Below are 24,504 nucleotides of genomic sequence, written 5' to 3' on the forward strand. Positions count from 1 at the left end.
AGAGGTAGGCCCTACGGGGCTCAAACTTGGTGACAACAAACCTCAAGACCAGGGGAACAGTTTTGTAACATTCTGCAGGGGACACCAATGCCCCAGCTATGTTTGTGGTCTATGACCACCATTTGTCACTAGTTACTATTATAATACAATGTGGTGGATTTCAAGCTATTTCACTTTTGATTTTATCATCTACAGAAGGTGTGAATTATCCTTTATAACTACATCACTTTTCTTCCTTGCTCGGATTATTAAGAAAGTCGTATCATCTTCATTGCTGTTTTGAAGTAAAAAAAAAAGAAGTTGGATTTTTAAGTTAGGCATCTTTCTATCTCATTCATTTTGAAGACTTCAAAGTTGTTGCACATGTTTAGTGGTCTTGTCGTAGTAGAAGTAGTATGTCTTGTATGGACTATATACAGTGTGTCTCTTCTTTAAAACTGTAATAATTTAATCCTTGTTACTCCCTATTTCGCACTTAATTTCAGCATTATGTTCACAACGTCAAGCGGTCTTGTCGTAGTACTAGGTCTTGTATGAACTGGTATGTCTTTTTGGTGTTAAAACTGTAATAATGCAATCTTTGTTACTCCCTATTTCGCACTGAATTTCAGCATTATTAAACACTGATTGTTTCGCCTATGATATGTTATCAAGAGCACGATATATGCTATCCGTGAATTCATGATTACGGTGTTATACATTGGTGTGTAAATAATTAATAAAATTGTGAAACAAATATATTTTGTAACATTTGTTGATTCGTAGATATACATTGGTGAACACGATAAAATGTAAAACATTAACACATTTTTTTCACCTTGGGCTCTATATATTAACATTCCGAATAAACAAATCCAATATCCAAAAACGAAAAAATCCATTCCATATGAACAATTCACAATTTAGGCCTATACATTATTATTGGATAGGGCCTGTGGCTTAATATCGCCCCGAGTTTTGCAACTTGATTTCGGGTCCATTTTTAAAGCAATGATGTAAATAGTGTAAATAGTGCAAATGGCTTAAATTGGCCCTTCATTTTGCAACATTTCCCAACTTCTCGGGGGGGGGGGGGCATCCCCCACAGACCCCCCTCTGCATTATGGACACCCGTACATTTAATGCTTATAAGCAATCACGTAATAATTACGCCAACAGTAATAGTGAATAATGGTTTAGTTTAGAATGGCTTCAGCTGGCCCTTATGTTCACACATTTTCAAGTTTTGATCACAATAATTCAGTTCGTTACTGAATTAACATCAAGTACTCCCACAACTGTAAAATAACTGGCGTGTGACCATTAATAAGTCCTTAGTGGCCATTTTGTGGGCCGTGTAAAAATGCAGTTGGGCGAAGTCAAATAAAATAACATGAAAATCACAGTTTCGCCACTTTCTTTACAGTAATTAACAGGACGTCGTGCAGAATCTCCTGATGTTACACCTCTGGATTTCTTCTTGTGAGGTTATCTGAAATCAAAGGTTTCACAGGTCCTCCTGCAGACTCTACAGACTCCAGAGACATATACTTCCACAAGTTAACATCCCCAGGCAGGACGTCTCTCATAAGACGTGATGTGACTGCCATGTTGAGGAGAGCTGATATCTGCATACAGAGGAATGGTGGCCATGTGGAAGAATAAGACTGTGAATTACTGTAAAAGAAGTGGTTAAACATGTGATTTTTATGTTGCTTTGATTTTAATGGACTTCGGGCAACTGCATTTTTACTTGTCTCGCAAAAATAGCCACTAAGTCCTTATTAATGATCACACGCCAGGGATTTTACATTTACGGGAGGACAGCTGTCATTTATGGCATTTTAACCAAACACCTCATGCTTTTTAATCTAGTGGTATTTTTGAAACTGTATACTTTATTTTGATACACCTGTATACAGTAAGCCAAAGAATTAAGGTACCAGTTATGTTCACCCCTGTATATCCTAAAGAAAGGCAAATATGTCAAAATTAAAACAAGCACTCAATACCCGTACTCCTTTGCTCTGTTTTAAGGCCTTATTTGTTGAAATTGGTTGAGAATTAAAGAAACGGTGATCTAAAACCTAATGAAGAAACGAACTCAAAAGTTGCACTTTTGTTCTAATCAATGGAAGCACGACGCCAGTTTTAACGTGCTAATCAATGGAAGCGCAGCGCTGGTACTCTTGTTCACAAACGCTTTGTGTACAAATCAATAGGGTATGCAATACAGCAAACTGCAACTTTTATCTTGGTATCTTTCTTGGATTTTGGGATCGCCGTGTCTTTATTTCTTGAACAATTTCAACGAATGAGGTCTTAAATTCGAGCTAAAAGAGGCAGATTTTGGCTGCTGGTTCAAATTATGACATATCTGTCTTTGTTTAGGATATACAGGAGGTGAACATAACTGGTACCTTAATTTTTTGGCTTACTGTATGTTCGAGTTTGCGCCTTGGGATATAAAACGTTTTATACTTGTCAAATTAATTTTTTTTTGCATTATTTTACGCAATTTAAACTCTCCACATTATATAACAGCATTCTGTGTTCTATTGTTCGAAGGCAAATCATATGTTTGTATTTGAGAGAGACAAGTCCACAGTACGAACACTTTTAGTTTTATCTATCAGTTTAGGACGTCGATCAAGCAAAGAAGCTATAGTGTATAGATACGGATTCAGAGATGAATTCACCGGGAGAACAAAAACTACGGACCATACATAAGCATCTAAAGGTATCACCGCTAGACCTGTCTGTGACAACAATCCCATCATTATAACGGGGAACCAACATGCGAAGTCTGTCCCAACCACGGCCGCCATTTTCATTGCCATGCGTATTTCTTCATTCAAAGTTTCTTTGCGTCCTGCAGATCTTCTCGAATCTTTTATCGTTACAAATATCACTATGTAGCAGATCAGCATGAACAGAAAACAAAGAAGGTTTACACCCAGGAATAAAGCGATCGAAAAATACCACGCTGGTTTGGAGTCTTCTGCAACCGGTAGGTCAAAGGTCAGTTGATTTCCAACACCACTTGATTGAAATGTGAAACTGGAAGGTCGTGTTATAAGCGGGAGTCCTAGACAGACATCCGAAAGATCATAAAAATCTGAATCTGGTCCGGAGAGCAGTATGGGAACGACAGATACGAAGAATGCAAATCCCCATATTATGAAAACAGCAACTTTTGATGATGTTTTCCGAAACTGTACCTTACTGAAGGTGAACACCACGATGAGGAAACGATCCAAAGTGATTAAAGTTATGAAGAATACTGATGCTTCACTTGCAAAGAGGCCAATAAATCCCGCTAGCTTGCATACAGGTCCTCTACGCCATTGCTCAGACATGGTAAAGTAACTCTCTCCATAGTATATATCAGCGGATGCAATGATCAACATATAGATTCCCATTAGGAAATCGGAAACTGCTAAGCCTCCGATAAAAATCTGTTGCTTAATTTGAGCATCGTTTATTGGACTTTCATTCATTCGAAATATGATGACCAGTAGATTTCCCAGAACAGCACTGATTCCAAGAATCCACATGAACACGCGGAGTAACGTATTCTGCATCAAACTACCGCAGTTGAACAATGGCGGAAGGGGATCTAAAGTTACGCAATTTTCTAATTGCTCGAAATAACAGCACAACGTGTGTTCGTCGACGTACCTGAAAAAAAAATACAAATAATTAGATTATTTTAGATAAAATAATCAGCGTTTTGGTGTTTAAATGGAAAAATTTAACCTTGTGCTGTTAAACAGTTTTAGGAAAAGTCGACAATTTAAACTCACAATGTCTGCAAACTTGATACTTCTTGAAGTGCGTTTGGCTCCACAACTAAGTCACCATTGGCCGATTCGGTACGCACCATAATGCTGAAACGAGAGAAACAAATTATTAAAGCGATCAAGCAAACAGAAGCGAAGAACTATTTTACGTGTGGGACCAATAAGTATTTATAGATTTATTACATTTATTTTAGATTAAGTTAACTACTTTTAAAAAGGCAGTGTGTAAGGCCTTATGTGTAAGAAAAATAATTATCAAGCACGAATCACGTTTATTCATTATTTAAAACAAACTCATATATATAGTCATAGTGACCATAAAAAAGAAAAAACACATCCGTCTCTCAACACGTAATATTTAAAATTCCCGGGCGCCGAAATTGTCGAGTGCAATGACGTCCCAGTAATACAATGAAGGCTGACGACAATTGACCACAAATAACCATTACGTTATTGCACTTGGACAATTTCGGCCCGGGAATTTTGAATATCGCGTGTTGAGAGCCGACTGTTTTTAAATAAAACCATGTGATTCGTGCTTGATAATTATTTTTCTAACATATAAGGTATAATGTTATGATTGCCTGAGACTCCCTTTAATTTTACAAAAATAGCATAGATATAGAAAATCACAAAGGACTTTTTCCACTTACAGTCGTTCAAGTCTCAATAATCCATCGAATGCATCCTTTTTGAGAATTTGCAGTGGTATGTGAAAGAGAAACCTGGCAGAGGTAAAATTCACAATCCATATAAAATTGGCAAATAAAATCCACAACTCTCTCAGTATGTTCAACAGCATTTTTATTGTCAAATATAATTATATAGGTGTTCTTTAATATAAAATGCTAGAGTGAAAAATAACACATGAGTCAAGAACTAAATTTACATAGGCACCTATGCACTATAAAAGACAACCACGTGGGCCAATCAGTGGTTCACAGCAGCTTAGGAACAACAAGAGTGAAGGGGTATGTAACTTAAACATCAGACACATGAAATGAGATGCTATTGCACTCTGCTCTTGCAGAATGGTGCGCCGTTATCAGTTACGTCTCCGACTACTCGTTCTGGTAGGCTATTCCAAACGTGAACTGCGGTGTGAATAAAGGTCCTGCCAGTAGATATGGTTCTAGAAACTGGTACTGTGAGAGCATGGCAAGGCATGGACAAGCTGGAGCGGGTAGCTCTTCTGACTACAAATGGCTTTGGTAGCAGTGCCTTCAGATCAGGTGGGTACAACCAGGTGTGCATTTTGTAGAGGACTGTTGCTGCAGCAACATGACGTCTTTGATGGAGAGATGTGATGTTCAGCTCTCTGTAATCGATTCCTCTTCGCTCACACCTATGATTTGATGTGCCTTCCTCTGGATAGAGTTTAATCCTAGAGTGGTGGCGCTGACACTCATCCAAGACAGTGAGGCGTATTCCATCACACTGCGAACTTGGACGTTGGTGAACGGTTGCTCTGCCTCTCACCTAAAGTTTGTAACTCGGAGCGCCCAGCTTCTGTCCTTCTCTGGCTGAGACGTTGGAGATGTGCTTTGCCCAGGTCAGCGTGCTGTCAACTGTGACTCCCAGGATCTCCAGCTCCTCCTTCTCAGCCAGTTTGGTGGTACCAAACAGAAGATCTAGCTTGATTGGATCCCTCTTTCTTGATATTGTCATTGCCTTACATTTTGATGGCTCGAAGGTCACCTTCTATCTGTCTTCAGGTCTCCGTTTAGGCTAGCAGTAACAGCTTCAGGGTTGTCTCTTGATATATTCTCGCAAAACAAGGTGGAATCATCTGCGTAGAGGTATAGCTAGTTTTCACACTCATCACACATGTCATTAATGAAGACAGAGAACAAAAGTGGGACCAATATTGACCCCTGGGGAACTGATGCACTGATGAAGGAAGTACTTGATGACTGGCCAGATAAGGCAACTTTGATGGAACGATCTGTCAGGTAGCTCCTAATCCAGGTGAGCAGCTTGCCGTATACTCCTTTTGCCATGAGTTTCGAGCAAAGACCATTATGCCAGACTTTGTCAAATGCTCCCTTTAACCCAATGTTGTGATACAGGTCTTCCCTAAATTGCCGGTGTTATTTCTTTGAATCCTTATTCCCGTGCATGAGTAACACGAAATTTGTTATCGCAAATTTCCTGACAACACATTAAATTCTTTTCAAGTCTTGAACATATATTTTATACACCATGGAGACCCGGTAACACATAACCCTGTTAACACGAACTAAACTCTGAGACCCTAACAATTTTACCTCAATATGTTCAAATGTTATTATAAATGCTTTGTGCCAAATTAGTATGTGGTTATTTTACAACGACTGAAACAAAACTAAAACAAACAAAAAACACAAAAACTACTTACAGTTCTTTGAGATGTTGAAGCTCTTCAAATGATTTGCCTTCGATGACAGAAATTGCATTGAATGAAAGGTCTCTGCAGAAAAAATGCATTGAAATCTACATCAGTTTATGTCAGTAATGTCAAACGAATGTTTCCTACACCCAATATCACCTTTGTCATACTGCCTCCATATCTTTTCGTCTGATTTCAGTTGTTTAGTTTTACCATTTTACTTCATCTTACATCTTCTCTGATTTCACTCCATCTTCCTCTATTTCTTCCCATATTTTCTTATTTCCAGTTCACCCATCCGAGAAGTCCTGGATGCGTAGGCCTATTTATTTTTTGCAACCATATGGGCCGCAATACGCTAAGTTCGCTAACCCTAACCTTAAACCCTATAAACCTAAGCATTAATTAGGTGGTATTGCGACTTATTATGGTTGCAAAAAGAAATCGATTTAAGTAAACGCCGCCAGGAAGACTATTTGTGCAAGTCGGTAATAATACTTACAGCCAAGTCACAGATCCTAATCCATCAAATGCTCGCTGGGAAATAGTAACAATCTGATTGCTCACGAGTGACCTGTATTATAAAAGTTTTAATTTGATACTGTAACCATGTCTCCCTCCGCTTTTGTTATACTAAATGTCTAATTGAAAATATTACACCTCATTAATGTGATATAATTGTGTTTTAATTATGCTCTACTTCCTGCTGGTCAGTTAGAACATACATGCATTTATTTGCTTTATATCTCAATATACAAGACAAGAAAAAATGGGTGAATTGGTGTGCACTTTTGCAAATACATGAGGCCTCAGTATACACCTAATACAGGTGTTTTCTTACTACGTTGACCAGAGGTAGCAGCATCAGGATTCTTGTACAATGCACTTCCTAGTCCCACCACAAATTATTCGCAGTCTGGATAGGCTCCCTAGTATTGTAACTAGGTTTATTAAACTAATTAACTATATGTCTACCAACAGAAGACTCAAGGTAAAAAAGAACAATAAGCCTAAGCTAACTTACTTTCCTACAAAATCTAAAACTAAGGAGACTCAAAATGGCTTTACACACGCATACACAAACAAATTTTTAAAAAATGTTAGGAAGATACATATACACAACATCAAATCACCACATTCTGGCGCCATACGAGAACGAGACTTCATACACGTACACATGAGATATACACAATAATTTTAATTATTCAAAGAATACCAATCCAATAAGCAATCACCCTTGCGTTAAATAATGTAACCATTAATGAAAGTAATTAATAAAACCTATTTACAAAGTTCTTATTTGCGAGAAGCCTTTTAGGAATCCAGGTGATAGTATTGTCGTGTTTCCTCCGGATAATTGTCTGAAAATAAACAAACATTAATCATGTATCAACGATAAAACGTGATAAAACTAAATTATTGGATTAAAACTAGAGAAGGAATTAATATATGAATATTGGGATAAAACAAATTTAATTTGATTAAAACTGGAGAGAAAAAAAATAGGTCAGATAGTTTTTCTTCATCAACTACATAAATATTATGAATACCAAAATTGCATTTTGTCAGAAGGATGTAGCAGTTATTACATGCATAAGTAAACATAATTTTAATTTCACTTTTACCTTGAATATAACAAAGGCGATATCATAATTATAGTCTGCATCCGTACCTTAAAGACCCATTTAGTGATCCCAGCCCAAGCGTAAAACATATATTGCTTAAATGTGAGGCATAAGACATTCAAATTGTCATTTGGTATTTTTGAAATGAAAAATTTGGCAAAAAACGAAGAAAACAGTAGAATTGACGAAGTTGAAGCCCCATTCAAATACATGTACAGGGTGTCCCTGAAAGAACTGTATCGTCGGGAACTGATTAATGCATAAACCAAACGTAACTAAATAACTGATGATGTTAAGGAAGCTATCAGCTAACACATTTACACACTTACATTGACTTTGATATAGTTGGTATAGTTTTGATGACTTCCTTGGACCAACCGTCTGGGCATTTGACTTGTAAATCGTCTTCTCCCAAATATGTACACATACAACCGCTTGGGCATCTTTTAACATCTACGAAATGACATTAATGGCATCTTTTTATTTTTTTGTGATGACAAAACAATCAATGTATACTGAAAAATGTACTTCTACGCAGTCTTTATCATTCGTGGCTGTAAAAACCCATATCAAAAAATGAGACCTTTTCGGATAACTTCCCGATAGTCACCGGGTAAATTAGATAGGTAGCGGGTGACTACCCGAAAAAATGTTGGGAAACAAAAGTGGGGGAACTAGTGGATAACTACCCGATAACTTTTCGGGGGCCTAGCGGATAACTTTTGGTGACGATATACCTGGTGACCTCTTTGGAGACTTCCTGTTGACCTTTTGGGGAATGCAGAAATACAAATCCATGAGTATGCACAAATTTATTAGGCAATTTAGCTTATTATTTGAATTGTATTTTTTGGAGAAATATAATCTGCAGTCATGGCAGTTGAGCTTGTGCTATCTTGCTATAAGAAACTTGAAAGTGTACAAAGTAATTGTAGTTATTGTACAAAAATATTCTTCTGATTTAATTTCGTTCACACCTTTATAAGGTGCATACCTTTCAATTAATGTACAACCAAATTGTTATGATATCAGCATATATTCATGTATTACAGTACCTAAATGGTCATCGGGTGGTCACCGGGAAACTTTTCTTTTTGCTATGGGAAGATCATCCATATGAAAATATAGACCTTTGTTCGAAAGTTAGGTGTGACCCGCAACTCTTTCTTAGATTATTTGCTAGTAGGTTCCAACAGAGGATTATCATTTATAAGCAAATCACCATATTGTTCAATAAATCCTAACAAAATCTATAGGGCCCCACTTTTAATGGTACACTACTTACCACATAGAACTTCATCATCTCCCATTTGACAGTCAGCTCTTCCGTTGCACACTTTAGCCATGGATATACATGTAGTGATGGCTTCAGGGGATGGCGATTCACAGGCATATGATCCAGGACATGTAACATATGCTACACAATCAAACGAATAAAGTCAAGTAAACATGGCATTGTCAATGAAGAATATTTTCATCTTCACAACTACTCGAATAGCATGAATATTTTAAACTTTTTACGTACTATATAAAAAGTTATTGCAAAAATAAAATGTGAATTAGATAGGAAAAAACATCAAATTTAGATAGAGTTGAATTTATCGAATGTAGAAGATATAAACATCACACCAGAAGGCACACCTGCTATGCATTCTGCTAAAGTCAGGTGAACCTAATATCTGATGGTAATGCCTACCACAATATTTCTCATCTTCTGCTCCTGGACAATCTTTAAACCCATCGCATTCAGATTCAGATGTCAGGCAAAACCCACTACCGCAATCGAAGTCCTCTCTATCGCAAATGTCTGAAATGTGAGTTTATATCATAAGAATGGTCTATTGACAGTTTTAAATAGTGTCAACAGCTATTACAGTCGGGAAACAAGTAAATGTTTCTTTTTGTTTTGTATTGTTTTGTATTTGTTTGAAGTTGCTGTTGATACAAATGTGTTGCTTGTTGTTTCGTCTTGTTTCTTAATAGCCCCCAATAATTTAAGCTTGGAATTGAATATTATAATAGTACATACCGTTGACATCTGCTGCCTGCGAAAGATGAATTAAAAAACCCGCTGCAGTTCCAGTTCGATCTGTAGCAACTTTAATCCACATTTTGGAAACACTCGAAGTAACACTAAGAATTTTCATTACGTGCCCTGTCATAGAAGTTATAAGAGAATCAGAATCGCCTGAATTTTCTCCATTTCCCAACAGAAGAAAATCAAACCCATCTTCCATGTTGAAGTGTTCTACATTTGCCACAAGGTTCCTTTCTCCTAAAGCCGAGACTGTCCATTCGCATAATAGGTCATTGCGATAGCTGTTTGGGTATCCTGGAGATAAAAGGGGCACAATCTCGTCGTCTGAGCCAAGATTGATGTAACGCAAACCGCACTCACCTACAAAGAAACGAACGATGCATCATTTAATTGACAGAGAAAATACATTATTATACACAACAGCATGTAGTTGGGCTGGGAGCTAGTCCTAATTGGTTCACTAGTCTAAAAATAAGGTTCGCTAGTCCACAAATAATGTTCGCTAGCGCGAAACAAGTTTTCTAGTACAAAAGGCGTATATTATAGCAAGAGCCTCTGGAGCCCATGGAAAGGAGCAACATGGGCCCCTTTTAACATCTCTTTTATCAGCACTATCCCTATCCCATAGTCATAAAGTTTATTTTGATCTTGCTCCATGGACTTCGTCAACCATGTTCACCTGCTTGCGTACGAAAAATAAAGGTTTTTTTTTATCCCGAAAGTATAGGATTAGGGTGAAGTTTAGTGTTTGGGGTACTAGCGAATGTAGGCCGAATGTCAGGCTAGTGATGTTGGCGTGTACTCATAGACATATCAGAGAGGAGTTGCCAATGTTCACATACCACTTTGCTGGCCATTAAAAATATTTACTATTATTTTACCACCCCGGGATTACGGATAGTACGGAATACTTACGTTGCCACTGCCTTAAGCCAAGTTGTCATTTTCACTTACCAACTCGTGCAGTATAAGTTAATATGCAGTAAATAGTTCCTAGCTTGAGGTACTTGGCTGCCAAATGTCGACAGCCTCACTACACAGGACATTAGGTCATTCTAGGTACTTTTTGACTTATAGCTAAACGAGTGACCATCGATTCGCTGAAAAGGTGGTGAAAAGTTACATATTCCATAAACCACTCACCACAATCTAGTTCGTCAGATTTATCCGGACATAGGTAGTGACCATCGCACCTTTGGTAGCCATGAAGACATATCATTGCTAAACTTTCATCATGACACATAAACGTGTGGGTTTCACAAGTTACTGAAATAAATATAACATCAATGTGCATCAATGATCATGAAATTGCTCATTTCAAAATACATGCATGTGGAGGATGTTTGCTCCAACATTAATGATATGCTTATAAAGGTACTACTGCATAATTTCCACTGACCTTGCTGCCTGCACAAAGCCATGGCTACTAGCTCGAGGCCATGCCGATTCCTATGCTTGGCCGCTAGAGGTTTATTTGGATACCGGTAGTCATGGTAGTCCTATATCAGCCATTTCACTTATTGATTACTCAGTTTGAGCACAGATCCCGAATCTGTGGTTTGAGGTAAGATTGCACTTTGAATATCTTAGGTACTACCAGTGATTACAATGGAAATAATAGGAGTACTAACTCTTCACGGTGTTTGGTCATACATTTTCGTAAGCACTGCCTTTTAAGTTGAAGACCGCTTCAAATTAATGACCAAAGTCAGTGGTAAATTATGCAGTGCTGCCCAGGCTTATTTTACCGACTGTAATTATTGCAAATGTTTCACTCATATATATGACATAATTTAGGTATACTGTGTCATTATGTAAAATATATACAAAGGCAATACCATTTACTGGTGTCCACGTTAATTGTAGCCAAAATCCCGTGTATCCGTTGTCCCACAGATACGCGTTAAAAATCACCTTCACACTTGCCGTCGTATTCGCCGTAATCGACGCTGGAGCGTTATTACCCGTGATCGGCGTAATAATAGTATCCTCAACACCAATATACAAAAAATCAAACCCAGAGTACAGATTGAAATCAAGAATGCTTATCTTTAATAATCCATTCATTGTTGCCGATATTGTCCATGTGCACGCAGTACTAGGAAGAAATTTGTTCGGGTACTGTGGTGAGGTGAGATTGATGGTTCTGCCTGGTTCGATAAGGAATGTTTCTTGTCCACAGGTTTCTGGCAACACAAGTAATTAAAGCAAAAATGTGACATATATCTACACGATTATCATCCACTTGATAGTGATATCAAAAAAATTGAAAAAGTTGAAAGACACATTCTCTATTTTTACAAAAACCTAGGATAATAAACATGACTAAAGGGTTAACATTTAAAACAAATATGGTGACCCTATAAACATTGAAATGAGCAGTCAACATGTAGATAAAGTTTAAAAGGTACAATCACGTACAATCGTACATTATACTTGATTCATGATTTTGTATACCTACCACACTGATCTTCATCTGACTTGTCCAAACATTGCGCATGGTTATCACACACGAGAGATTCCCGAAGACACCCGTATCCAGATTGGCATAAAACGTTTTCACCGAAGCATTGTTCTAATAACAAAAATGGAGGATAACATAAAACCAACATTATACTATTACTGGTAGGCTAGTTTAAAAAGGTCATAAGAGTTGATACATTGATAAAAGTACCCAAGTTGTTGAAAGTTGTGTTTATAGTGTACGTCAAACACGAATGTACACGTAGCGCAGTATTTGTTGGACTTCTAGCCTGTAAATAACGGCCGCTATAATGTTTTCCTAAAATATCATTATGCCGGGTAACACGCCAAAATCCTGTTAAATGTAGGAAATATTACAGTGTCATACCATACAGATTGCTGCTTTCCACACGGACAACAAATCCCCACCACTCAAATTGTCCATTTGTCTCAACCATTGCCCAAGCTTCCGACCCATTTATTGTTACTGAATGAGGTGCAGCAATGCCGCTCAACTCCAGTACCATAGATGTTTTAGAAGGGTAAGATCCGAAACCAACACGGAAGAAATCATGGTGAGTCTCTATGCTGATGCGGATGAATTTGAAGATGATGAAGTTTGCATCCGGAGTATTGATGTACCACGTACACTCCAAATTAGATGGGTAGTTGTATGGATAGGCAGGTATGGAGTGGATATATTTGGGAATTTCTTGAGTAACAGTGATGTTTGAGGAGCCACAGAAGTCTGGATCGAAACATAAGAAATTATCATAATGTAATAGTACTAAATTTTATTTTAGACTATTAATTTTATTCTACTGACAATGTCGTTAACAGCTTGAATTGTCCAATAAATTGCTTGTGGTATACACTATAAGATGATAAGATTTGTTTCCGTTTTTTGTTTGTTTTGAGTATCCTATACATACCACATCCATGTAATTACAATGTAAGATTAATAGCAGACTCAGATTTAGATTCAGATTGATGTCATCTCATGATCTCAACATACATTGGTACAATAAATGTGTAATACAAAGTACAAAGAAGTATCAAGAAACAGAATAAAAAAAGCGCAGTGATTTATAGTGCGCTACGCACAGGCACAACGCCTAGACGTTGATCCACAAGCCACAGCACACTTTATAGGTTGTCGCTGACCACTATGGGCCCCACATTATTCCATAAACCATTAAACAACCATTCAGGGACTTTGCTGCTTCAAGAGCGCACACCATTATACATTCCACAAATAACCATCGCAACCAGGATCAGCTCCCCGAGTTTCGTACGGGTTACAACGAGACAAATTAGCAGTGAGGTCTTTGTCCAGGGGAATTTCAAGCTAGCTCAATTTTTTACGAGACCGTACTAGGCACCGCCAGGGTTCGAACCCGCAACCTCTCGCACCATAGTCGAACGCCTTAACGATTGAGCTAACTTGACTACTAGCTAAATAGACAGTATGAGATAATATTTAACATTATTAATGAAAGTTAAGGATTGTGAACGCTTTCAATTTCAAAAAATAAGGAAATAGTCCACACATCCAGTATTTAAATGAGGACCTATAAGTTAAGTGCCAGGTGTTATACCTACCACACTGTTCTTCGTCTGATCCATCTAGACACTGAGCCCAGGAACTGCAGAGTAAACTTTTATCCAAACATCCGTATCCAAATTTACATTGAAATTCACCAACTTCGCATTGTTCTGTAATGTTGAGACACGCAAAAACATTACGTAACATTAGAATACTCTATTTTGTGATTTTGAAGGTACCATGATACAATGCCCAATTTTGATTATAGCTACTGTATAATTTAAATTACATGCGTAGACTTTGCCCCAGGAAGACAGGCGGTTGGGCATTTTAGGGCTATGGGATTGTCAGGTTTTGTACTTAATTATTGTTGGACTGTTACTAATAAACTTTGTTTCATGTATTATAGTTCACTTAACCCTAACTTTAAGTATATTTACCTTTGTCAGGTCCCGCACGTGTTACTTGAATGAAAAAACCTGTGTCTGTCCATGTGTCATTATTGGTCGCAAACTGAATCCACATCTCACTATGCCTAACACGAACCGTCTTGGGCGCAAACCATAAACTCATTTTGCTCACAATCGTATCGTCTGAAATCGTATGTGTCTCACCCACAGAGAGGTAATCCGATGTCTCCATGTTTGAGTCATAATATAGAATTACGTAAGCGCCGTCATTTTGCGAAGTGAAAAACCATGTGCACTTGGTACTTTTGGCGTAACGTCCCGGATAATTCGGTGACGTCAGATAGGTTTGATCAGATAGTTTCATATCAATCCATTTGGTGTCGCACGAGTCTATAATATAAAGAGACATCCAATGGGCAAAATGTTTATAAATCAACGTCAAATTGACGTTGAGTTGCCATCGAGATTTCAACCGTGTCAACGGTCGGATTTGCAAGTTTTAAGTTTTAAGGTTGAAAATTAGGTGGATGATCGACGAGTTAATGTCAACGTAGAGTCGACATTGATCTTTCAACTTGTGCCCATTGCACTGGGATTATGATACATTAAACTAATGATTCGGTGGTACAAAGACAATCTTATATATATACCGACTCAAACAGCTTGCTAAAAATATTACAACCACATTTCATCCCACTCACAAAACGACATGCCCACTGATAAATAAGGTGTGATTGTACTCACAACAATTGAATTCATCAGAACCATCGTCACATTGCAGTTTACTGTCACACACCATTGACTGAGTCACACAACCGATCCCGGAGGCACACCAAAAGTCGGAATTACTACATCGAGCTGGAAAAAAGGGAAAATGTAATCTATAGTGAAGCGGCATATAATATATGTAGACCATGGTAACCTTTAGAGGTAGCCAATATTTTGTTGTTAAGTTTGATATTTTATAGTATTACACTTACTTTTTCATTATGCATTGATTGCAATCAATGTGGTTGTAGTTTGCATAGTATCCATGGTAACAATAATGTGATGAGTACATTCTTCTAAATGTCCTCAGAATGAGCTTCAGAATGGGCTTGCTGCTGTTTTTGTTTTGTTTTGTTTTGTTTTGGGTTTCTTTAAGCAGAACCATTTTTTTAATTTATGATATACTCTATTTCAAACAGACGCGCGCGTGTCTTACCACAAGTGCGAAAGTCTACTATATTCTCCAGACATTGTGATTGGTTAGCGCAAATTAACATATTGTCTGCTGTGCACCAAGGTCCACTTTGGCATAAGATGCTTTCCTTGTGGCAATTATCTATTATAAGAAAATAAGTAATTCGTGTTTATTTTGTTTTTTCAAAAAAATAAGAAATTAATTATTTAGTTGGAATACGCATTCAAGCTAACTGTTACCATGATGATGACAATGAATACCCAAGTTTATACCAAGATACAAGTTGGTCCCCTTGTGTTTATTCCTTAACCCTGGAACTACTGAGCCATATTTTGTAACACAATTCAATTCAATTCAATTCAATTCAATTTTAATTTTTTCCATCACATATAACAATATATATCATAAAACAAGATATTACATATTAAATATAATTAAAGTTTAGTAAAGAACAAGATATCATAAATATCAAAAGTTTTTTCATAATAGCAATTACATTTTAAATACATGTGATGTGGATGCCATCAAAAACGCTAGGCGTGAGGCTGATGGCACCCAGAGTTACAACATAAATTATACATTAGAAAAAAAACACACAAAGATTTATAAATAATTAACTTGAATAAATGAACTAATGTATCTATGAAATAATAATAACATTAATAGGATGTGATATTACTTAGGTACATGCGTGTACCCCATGAATATTATAGTTAGGGGAAAAAGTTCACTTTGGTGACCACTCTCTGGCTAGTAAGGTTTGACGATTGATTCGACTTCTATGGACCATTTGAAAAAAAAATAGCCACCATGTACCTCGCGAAAATCCCGGCATTTTTTCGCTAGAGGCCAAAATCCAAAATGGCCGCCACCATCATTTTGAAAATTTAAGTTTTGAACCAGAGCACCTATAATCATGCACAAAGACACTTTTTTGGATATGTCGAGTACAAGGATTCCGATTCTGACATTAGTTTGACATTACGGCATCATTTTCACCCAGAAATCCAAGATGGTGGCCGGCACCATCTTGAAAAATGTAGCTTTGAACAAGAGGACCTTAAATCGTGTACAAAGACACTTTTTGGATAAGTCGACCACAAGGATTTCAAATTTGACATTACTTTGACATTACGAACTCATATTTACCCAGAAATCCAAGATGGTGGCCGCCAGCGCCATCTTGAAAAAAATAAGTTTTGAACCAGATTACCTAAAATCGTGTACAAAGACACTTTTTCCGGTAAGTCGACCCCAAGAAATCCGAATCTGACATTAATTTGACGTTACAAAATAATTTTGCCCAGAAATCCAAGATGGCCCCATTTGGTAGAGCGTAAATGTGATTTTTGAATGAAAGCAGAAGCATAAATGTGTCATTTCCGCCTTATCTGGGGTTCATGTCCCTTATATGGGGTTTAAACTGCCTTATCTTGGGTTTACATCCCTTATCTAGGGATAAGGCGCCTTACCTGTGGTTTAGACGGCCTTATCCTGGGTTTACGTTCATTACCTGTGGCTAAGATGCCTTAACCTTAGCATATCGCAGTCTAAACCCAGATAAGGCATCTAAACCCCAGATAATGAGCCGTAACCCCAGATAAGGGACGTAGAACGCCGATGAAGCAGTCCAACCCCCAAATAAGGCGCTTTAACCCTAAATGAGTAACATAAACCTAAGATAAGGCATCTAAACCCCACATAAGGTGCCCAAACTCTAGATACGGGTCGTTAACCCCAGATAAGGGTCGTAAACCTCAGATAAGACATCTAAACCCAAGATAAGGCGCCTTAACCCCAGATAAGAGACGTAAACTCAGATATGACAGTTTAAACCCCGATAAGGCGCCGTAACCCCAGATAAGGGACGTACACCTCAGATAAACCAGTCCCAACCCCAAATAAGGCGCCTTAACCATAAATAAGGAACATAAACCTAATATAAGAGAAGTAAACCCCAGACGGCGCCTTATCTGGGGTTTAGACTGCCATATCTGAGTTTACGTCTCTTATCTGGGGTTAAGGCGCCTTATCTTGGGTTTAGATGGCTTATCTGAGGTTTACGACCCTTATCTGGGGTTAACAACCCTTATCTAGAGTTAAGGCACCTTATGTGGGGTTTAGATGCCTTTTCTGGGGTTTACGTTCCTTATTTAGGGTTAAGGCGCCTTATTTGGGGTTTAGACTGCTTTATCTGGGGTCTACGTCGCTTATCTGGGGTTACGGTGCATTATCTGGGGTTTATATGCCTTATCTGGGTTTAGACTGTGATATGCTAAGGTTAAGGCATCTTAGCCACAGGTAAGTAACGTAAACCCAGGATAAGGCCGTGTAAACCACAGATAAGGCGCCTTATCCCTAGATAAGGGATGTAAACCCAAAATAAGGCAGTTGAAACACCATATAAGAGACATGAACCCCAGATAAGGCGGACATGACACACTAGTCTTATGCTTCTGCTCTCATTCAAAAATCACATTTACGCTCTACCAAATGGGGGTCATCTTGGATTTCTGGGCAAAAATTATTTTGTAACGTCAAATTAATGTCAGATTCGGATTTCTTGGGGTCGACTTACCGGAAAAAGTGTCTTTGTACACGATTTTTGGTAATCTGGTTCAAAACTTATTTTTTTCAAGACGGCGCCGGCGGCCACCATCTTGGATTTCTGGGTAAATATGAATTCGTAATGTCAAAGTAATGTCAAATTTGAAATCCTTGTGGTCGACTTATCCAAAAAAGTGTCTTTGTACACGAACTCTTGTTCAAAACTAAATTTTTCAAGATGGTGTCGGCCACCATCTTGGATTTCTGGGTGAAAATGATGCCGTAATGTCAAACTAATGTCAGAATCGGAATCCTTGTACTCGACATATCCAAAAAAGTGTCTTTGTGCATGATTATAGGTGCTCTGGTTAAAAACTTAAATTTTCAAAATGGTGGTGGCGGCCATTTTGGATTTTGGCCTCTAGCGAAAAATGCCGGGATTTTCGCGAGGGACATGGTGGCTATTTTTTTTCTAAATGGTCCATAGAAGTCGAAGCAATCGTCAAACCTTACTAGCCAGAGAGTGGTCACCAAAGTGAACTTTTCCCCTTAACTATTATGAAGAAAAATATTGTTTTGTAAAACTGAGGGTGCAGGGCAAACATCCATGGGGATTAGGGAGATTTATGTGACTGATGCGTACTCATTATTGATTTTCTCAGAATGGTATTGATCCAGAATGTAAGTCGTCAATTTTTTTTTAAAGGAGGAAAGGGAACAAGAGTTTTTAATTTTGTCTTTCAGTGAATTCCAAGTGGTAGGTCCCTGGGTTTTGATTGTATTTTTAGCTAGCTGGGTGTTTGTTGTCGCGATGTAAAGGTCAAGGGCCTGTCTGGTCTTGTAATTATGGATATCAGAATTAGTCATAAAAAAATGATTAGTTGGTAAGTCGTGTGGTAGGAGGTCATGGTGGTAACGATACATATGCGTTGCAAGTTGAAATGTGTACATGATGCAGTCATGTCTACAGTAGAATTCATCTCGACCTTTGCAGGACTTAAACCCCATTAAAAGCTATTAAACCAAGATAACACTCATTGAAGCAGCTCAACTGATTAAAACAGATCTTCTCTGGTTGTGTACAAGTGTCTGTTTTCAATGTGCGACATCGCAATAAAGCTGGTATTACAGCTTCAGTTGGGTAACCGATTATAAAGGAAACGAAAGGAAACAATGGTATGTGTACCATTGTTCACGAAATGAGACAAAGACCTGCTTTTTGTTAACCAGCATTCTTCAAAATGAGCAACATAATGATTGTTGACTTAACACGGTTTGGAAATTATTTCTTCATATTTTTGGTGTTATCTGTCGTTTACATATCCTTTCTAAAACACAAAAGTGCGACCCTCTCCAAACATCTAAATTTTTAATTTAGGACATGTTACAAAACTTTATTTTCTAGAACCTATTTAGAATAATTTAAATGTAGCTTTTACCGTTTTTGTGGCATCCTTCAGAAGTGAGCGGTCCGATACCAATATTTTCGGTCAAATCTCCATTCAATTAACACGGGGAGTTGGCTAGCTATGCCTTGCCCTCACTCATATTTTACAAAAGTGCGACCATTTCTGAACATCTAACCTAGCTGTAATTTTAGGTCATGTTAGAGAAATATATTTGCTAGAAGTTTTGGAGAATAAATAAAATATTGGCTGGTTATTTTTCACACAGTGATGTTAACTAGGCAAGTGTCCATTCTCCCAACATACATCATTTGTTGAGGTCACACGTCAATGGTGAGAGCACTGTGTATTGTGTATAGGAAAACGGACAGTAACTGCAGTATGAAATATCACGAATTTTTAGTTTTTTAAGGAAATAAAAGAGGAGTTGTATGATCCAGCCAAAGTGAAAAAGTACATGTTCTGATGATTTTTTTTTGCATGATAAAGAGGATTCTAAATTACTATTATTTTGTCACCCCATACCAGTGTACAGTAGGATAAGTATGGCAGAACCAGAGTGTTATATTATAGTGTTTGGAGGAATCCTGGTTTAAGAATGGTCTGACTTTTCTGATTATGCCATTATATTTTGAAACTATTTTGGATATGTGGGAGGTATGGGTCTTCCATGAAAGGTTGTTATCAATTAAAATTCCAAGAAATTTAGTTACTTCAACTTTTTGAATGTGTTTGTTATCAATCTCAATGTTAAAGTTATGATCAGGTTTATTGCTATATTTATTTTTAAAGATCATGAAGTTAGTTTTGTCTATATTTAAAGAAAGCTTATTTAGTTTAAACCAGTTCGAAATTTTCTTAAGTTCTATGTTTATTAATTTTTCTAGTTGTTTCGGGTCTTTGTGGGAGAAAAGAATATTTGTGTCGTCAGCAAAAATAATAAAATGGGAGGAAGGTGATGAGAGTGGGAGGTCGTTTATATATAAAAGGAATAAAAGTGGCCCAAGGATTGATCCCTGGGGAACACCGCAAATTATATCACCTTCAACAGATTTATGATGATTATAAACGACATACTGTTTTCTTTCAGAAAGATAATTTTTAATCCATAGATTGGCAAGACCTCTGATACCGTAACTATTTAGTTTGTGGAGAAGTATATCGTGGTTGAGGGTATCAAAGGCCTTGCTTAGATCTAGGAATATTCCAAGACTATGAAGTTTGTCGTCTAATGCACTGGTAATTTTGCAATAGAGGTCGTTAATCGCCATGTAGGTGGATCTGTTTGGTCTAAAACCATATTGGTGGGGGCTTAATATATTATTTTTAGCAATGAAGTCAAAAAGCCGGGTGTAAATTATTTTTTCAAGTATTTTGGAGACAGCAGGTAGTATTGAAATCGGCCCAACACAGACTACGAGGGGGGTTGTTGCACCCCCAATTTTCAATTATAGACGTCATACCGTATACCGTTATACCAATGTATAGCTATGGGTCTCCTCTATCCAGTGAAACAGAAAATAAGTAATTCGTGTTTATTTTGTTTTTTCAAAAAATAAGAAATTAATTATTTAGTTGGAATACGCATTCAAGCTAACTGTTACCATGATGATGACAATGAATACCCAAGTTTATACCAAGATACAAGTTGGTCCCCTTGTGTTTATTCCTTAACCCTGGAATTTTCAATTATAGACGTCATACCGTATACCGTTATACCAATGTATAGCTATGGGTCTCCTCTATCCAGTGAAACCAAAATAAGTACAAACATGCCCCACTTAATACCGCTATGACGTCATAATGTGATGGCGCCCATGCAAATTTGTGAAATTCTGGCTATGTACAATTTTGTATAAGCAAAATTGATTGTCGGCTAAAAATCATTGATTTTACTGTAGAAACCAATGGTGGGCCTCAACAACCCACTCTACGGTCATCTTTTACGGCCGGTCCTACCCCTGGTAAGGTCCTGGGATAATGTTATCACTAAAATGAGCGCAAAATATGGATCTACGATTAGCTTAGTTCGTTTGGGCATAAACGCGTGCATTTTAGGTTTTTTTACCTTCGTAGTTCTAGGGTTAAAGGTACAATTACCTGCTATTAAAATTTTCAATTTTCTATCAACAGGTTGATATATTCTTAATCGATGCCAACTTAGTATTTGAACCATTTATTTAAGCTTTGTTAACTACCTAATTTTTTATTGTCTCCAATAAGTATTATATTGACTCCAGTTAACAATCATTTCCGTCACTTTTCCCTTAAAATATGGTACTCACGGTAAAAAGAATTTCTTGTTATCTGAAGAGAAAATCCTTTACGTCGATATTTGTTGCCAGCGTAAAACTTTACCCACATCGTTTGTTCATTAACTACAAACGTAATCCCCGGAGTAAAAAACGTAGATTCTCGTAAAATCTCGTTTTCGTCAGTCACATGACTACCTCGACCAATAATAAGGAAGTCGGATCGTCTGCCAGAAACTCGAAAGATAAGTTCATTTACTCTGATTGAATAGCTGCCGTTTGAGGTGGCGTTAAACAACCATACACATTCGATATTGTCTGGGAAGTAGTTAGGATATTGTGGTGTTGAGATGTTAATGACATCCCCAACAGATACATCGAAATATTGGGTTTCGCATTCTGAAAAAAAAACCAACAACACCATAATTAAAAATTATATCAAAGCTGAGTTGCCCGTATGAACATGAGAATACATTTGTACTTTATTAAATAATTAAATTTAGATTAAGTGTAAAGAAGAAGAGTGTAACAGTGTTACATAATTATCAGCTAGAACATGTGGGATATAAGCAGGAGTGGTTATGGTAGATAAATGTGTCTTTCGCTAGTAAGGCCCGATTCCCTGTAGTATTCGGGTAGAGAGCCTGTTTGCCGATAGTTATCGTGCACCGTATTCTCCGGATATCCCGATTTTTTTCCTGAACCAAAATTGTACCTCTTCCCATTTTGTGCACAAGTCCGGGTGTACCCCGTCTGAAAATCTAATTGAAAAAGATGTCAACCTTAACCCTAACCCTAGCCATAACCCTAGCCATAACCCTAGCCCTACTAGCCCTAACATCTAACCCTAGCTTCAATTAGATTTTCGGATTGACGGTGGTTCGGACTGACGGGGGGATCCCACAAGTCCCATCAATCTCTTAATTTGCATATTTTAGTCGCCATTCCTCCAGTGATTAATTCTTATAGCAAACTAGGCTATAGTAGCCACGATTTATGGGGTGGATGGAACGGGGGGTTAAAAACTGGCGGACATTTTGTGAATTTTTCCTACGGGATTTTACTGTTTTGACCAAGCAATACAGACACCTACCACAGTTAAGCTCATCCGATGTATCGTCACATTGCGGGTATCCGTCACATCTTAAACTATTGTGAATGCATTGGTGTCCTGACGAACAGGCAATTTCGCTTTCACGACAGACTGCTATGTAAAGGAATTATCAAATACGCTTCATATTACAAGAAATCTTGAGATATTGGCATCATTATGAATGCTTTCGAAGTATATATATTTCATATTCGATCAGACAAGTGCACTAGAAGTTTTTCAATAAAATAACCTTTTGATTAATCAAATGAAAAGGTTACTTGAACGAGTATGTCTGCACAAGCCGGGTTTTTATCTTGGCATTTCTGTTATACAAATACTCACCTTCATTTTCAGCTTCATTTGCTTTCAATATTGCAAACAGGAAAATGATACTAATCCACGGTTGACATTTTATTACTGCAATTTAAGAAATAAAATTAACATTGAAGGGGGTAACCCTATTGGTTTAGCATATGGATTGTCTGCAAACTTTCGTACAATGTCAAAATGCCGTCCCCTCTATGAATCTATGTGAGAATACGAGAATATTTTCAGTGTAAATCTGAATAATTAGCACAATTAGCAAGCCAATACGTTGGTACGCGTGAATTGCATTCTGGTACGTTATCCCGACACAACACACTGTGTATCGTAGCCTAATCCCGTTCGAGTGCATGTCTCGATGGTAACATGGCGTTTCGACATACTACTGACAACCAGTTCGCCCAGTGCACTTTTATACTAATTTACATTACATACCACTGCGCGATTTTCATTCTGAAAAGATAGCTCATGATTTTAATTTAATTCCCTTTCACGTATTTCTTTAATGCACATTTCACATGTTTATGACTTTTCTTTATTTTATTTTAAATGGGGGCCGTGCTGTCTTATATATTTGTTATGTTCCTCCTGTCATGCTTGACAAGATAATTCATGCATTTTTTGAATAACATTTCGCCTCTTATGTATTTTTGTTTTGTTTTAAGTATAGATAATTATAGCGCCATCTATAGTTTGACGAAGTGGTATCGGGGGTGAAACGTTTCAAATTCATCTCGATTGTGGCTATCCACAATTCCCGGGCGTGTGAAGTTTCGCTATAACTTGTAACCACGAATCAACTGTTTTTTCACGATTTCTTTGGAAATGCATCGATTTGGTGTGTCAAATTTCAGGATGGTAATGAGAAAAATATGATCTATTATGTTACCAACAACTCATCAACAATGAGAAAAATCGGAGGGATGAGGATGTCGATAGGGTTACGGACCTTTAATCTCTGAAATAGTAAATTTAGAGTATGACAGTATAAACCTTCTAGAACATTTTATTTAAAAGGTGCACTGGGAATATTTGTGCCCAAAATCGCATGACTCCCCCTTTCGACCTGCCAAAAAATTCTTTCACCCACAGATATTACCCGTCTCCATACCCAAAGCTCATAATTATTGCACAACCTTTAATATACTTTAATGTAAAAACTCTGATTTTGAAAATCAGAACATCTGAGCATGATTGAAATAGTCCCCTTAAATTATCTCTACGCGGATGTCGACTGTTTCATATTTTTTAGAGTTGTACATTCCCTCATTTCAAATTATAAGTTTTGGTTTCTCTTTTGTTTAGAAACCAAAAATCAAGGGATTAAAATGTAGAGCATATCTGGTCTGCAATCATAACACAATTGTGCTGGGAGGACACAGTATAGGGTATAATAACCATAAGTATATAATGGCCTATTGTGCTAACATAATTATGTATCGGATATCTGTCACCGCGGGCGGTAGT

The 24,504-nt window shown here is 37.4% G+C and overlaps 1 protein-coding gene across 1 annotated transcript; it reads right to left on the reverse strand.

The window, feature by feature from the left end:
* Positions 1-2,479: 2,479 nt before the first annotated feature.
* On the reverse strand, positions 2,480-6,744 carry LOC140167578 (G-protein coupled receptor GRL101-like). The gene is made up of 5 exons (XM_072190880.1): positions 6,653-6,744; positions 6,160-6,231; positions 4,436-4,507; positions 3,786-3,869; positions 2,480-3,660 (listed from the first exon to the last, which is right to left on the reverse strand). Exons 4-5 carry the CDS (start codon positions 3,863-3,865, stop codon positions 2,553-2,555), a joined length of 1,188 nt encoding a protein of 395 aa, XP_072046981.1. The 5' UTR covers positions 3,866-3,869; positions 4,436-4,507; positions 6,160-6,231; positions 6,653-6,744; the 3' UTR covers positions 2,480-2,552.
* Between the last annotated feature and the right edge of the window lie 17,760 nt (positions 6,745-24,504).

Source organism: Amphiura filiformis, chromosome 1, assembly GCF_039555335.1.
Source record: "Amphiura filiformis chromosome 1, Afil_fr2py, whole genome shotgun sequence".
Classification (NCBI taxonomy): Eukaryota; Metazoa; Echinodermata; class Ophiuroidea; order Amphilepidida; family Amphiuridae; genus Amphiura; species Amphiura filiformis.

Excerpts from the sequence above, each read along its gene's own strand:
- LOC140167578 (XM_072190880.1), bottom strand. The coding sequence starts at position 3,865 with ATGGTGCGTACCGAATCGGCCAATGGTGACTTAGTTGTGGAGCCAAAC. Across the intron at positions 3,661-3,785 it reads GTATCAAGTTTGCAGACATT|GTACGTCGACGAACACACGT; the intron begins GTGAGTTTAAAT and ends TTTTTTTTTCAG.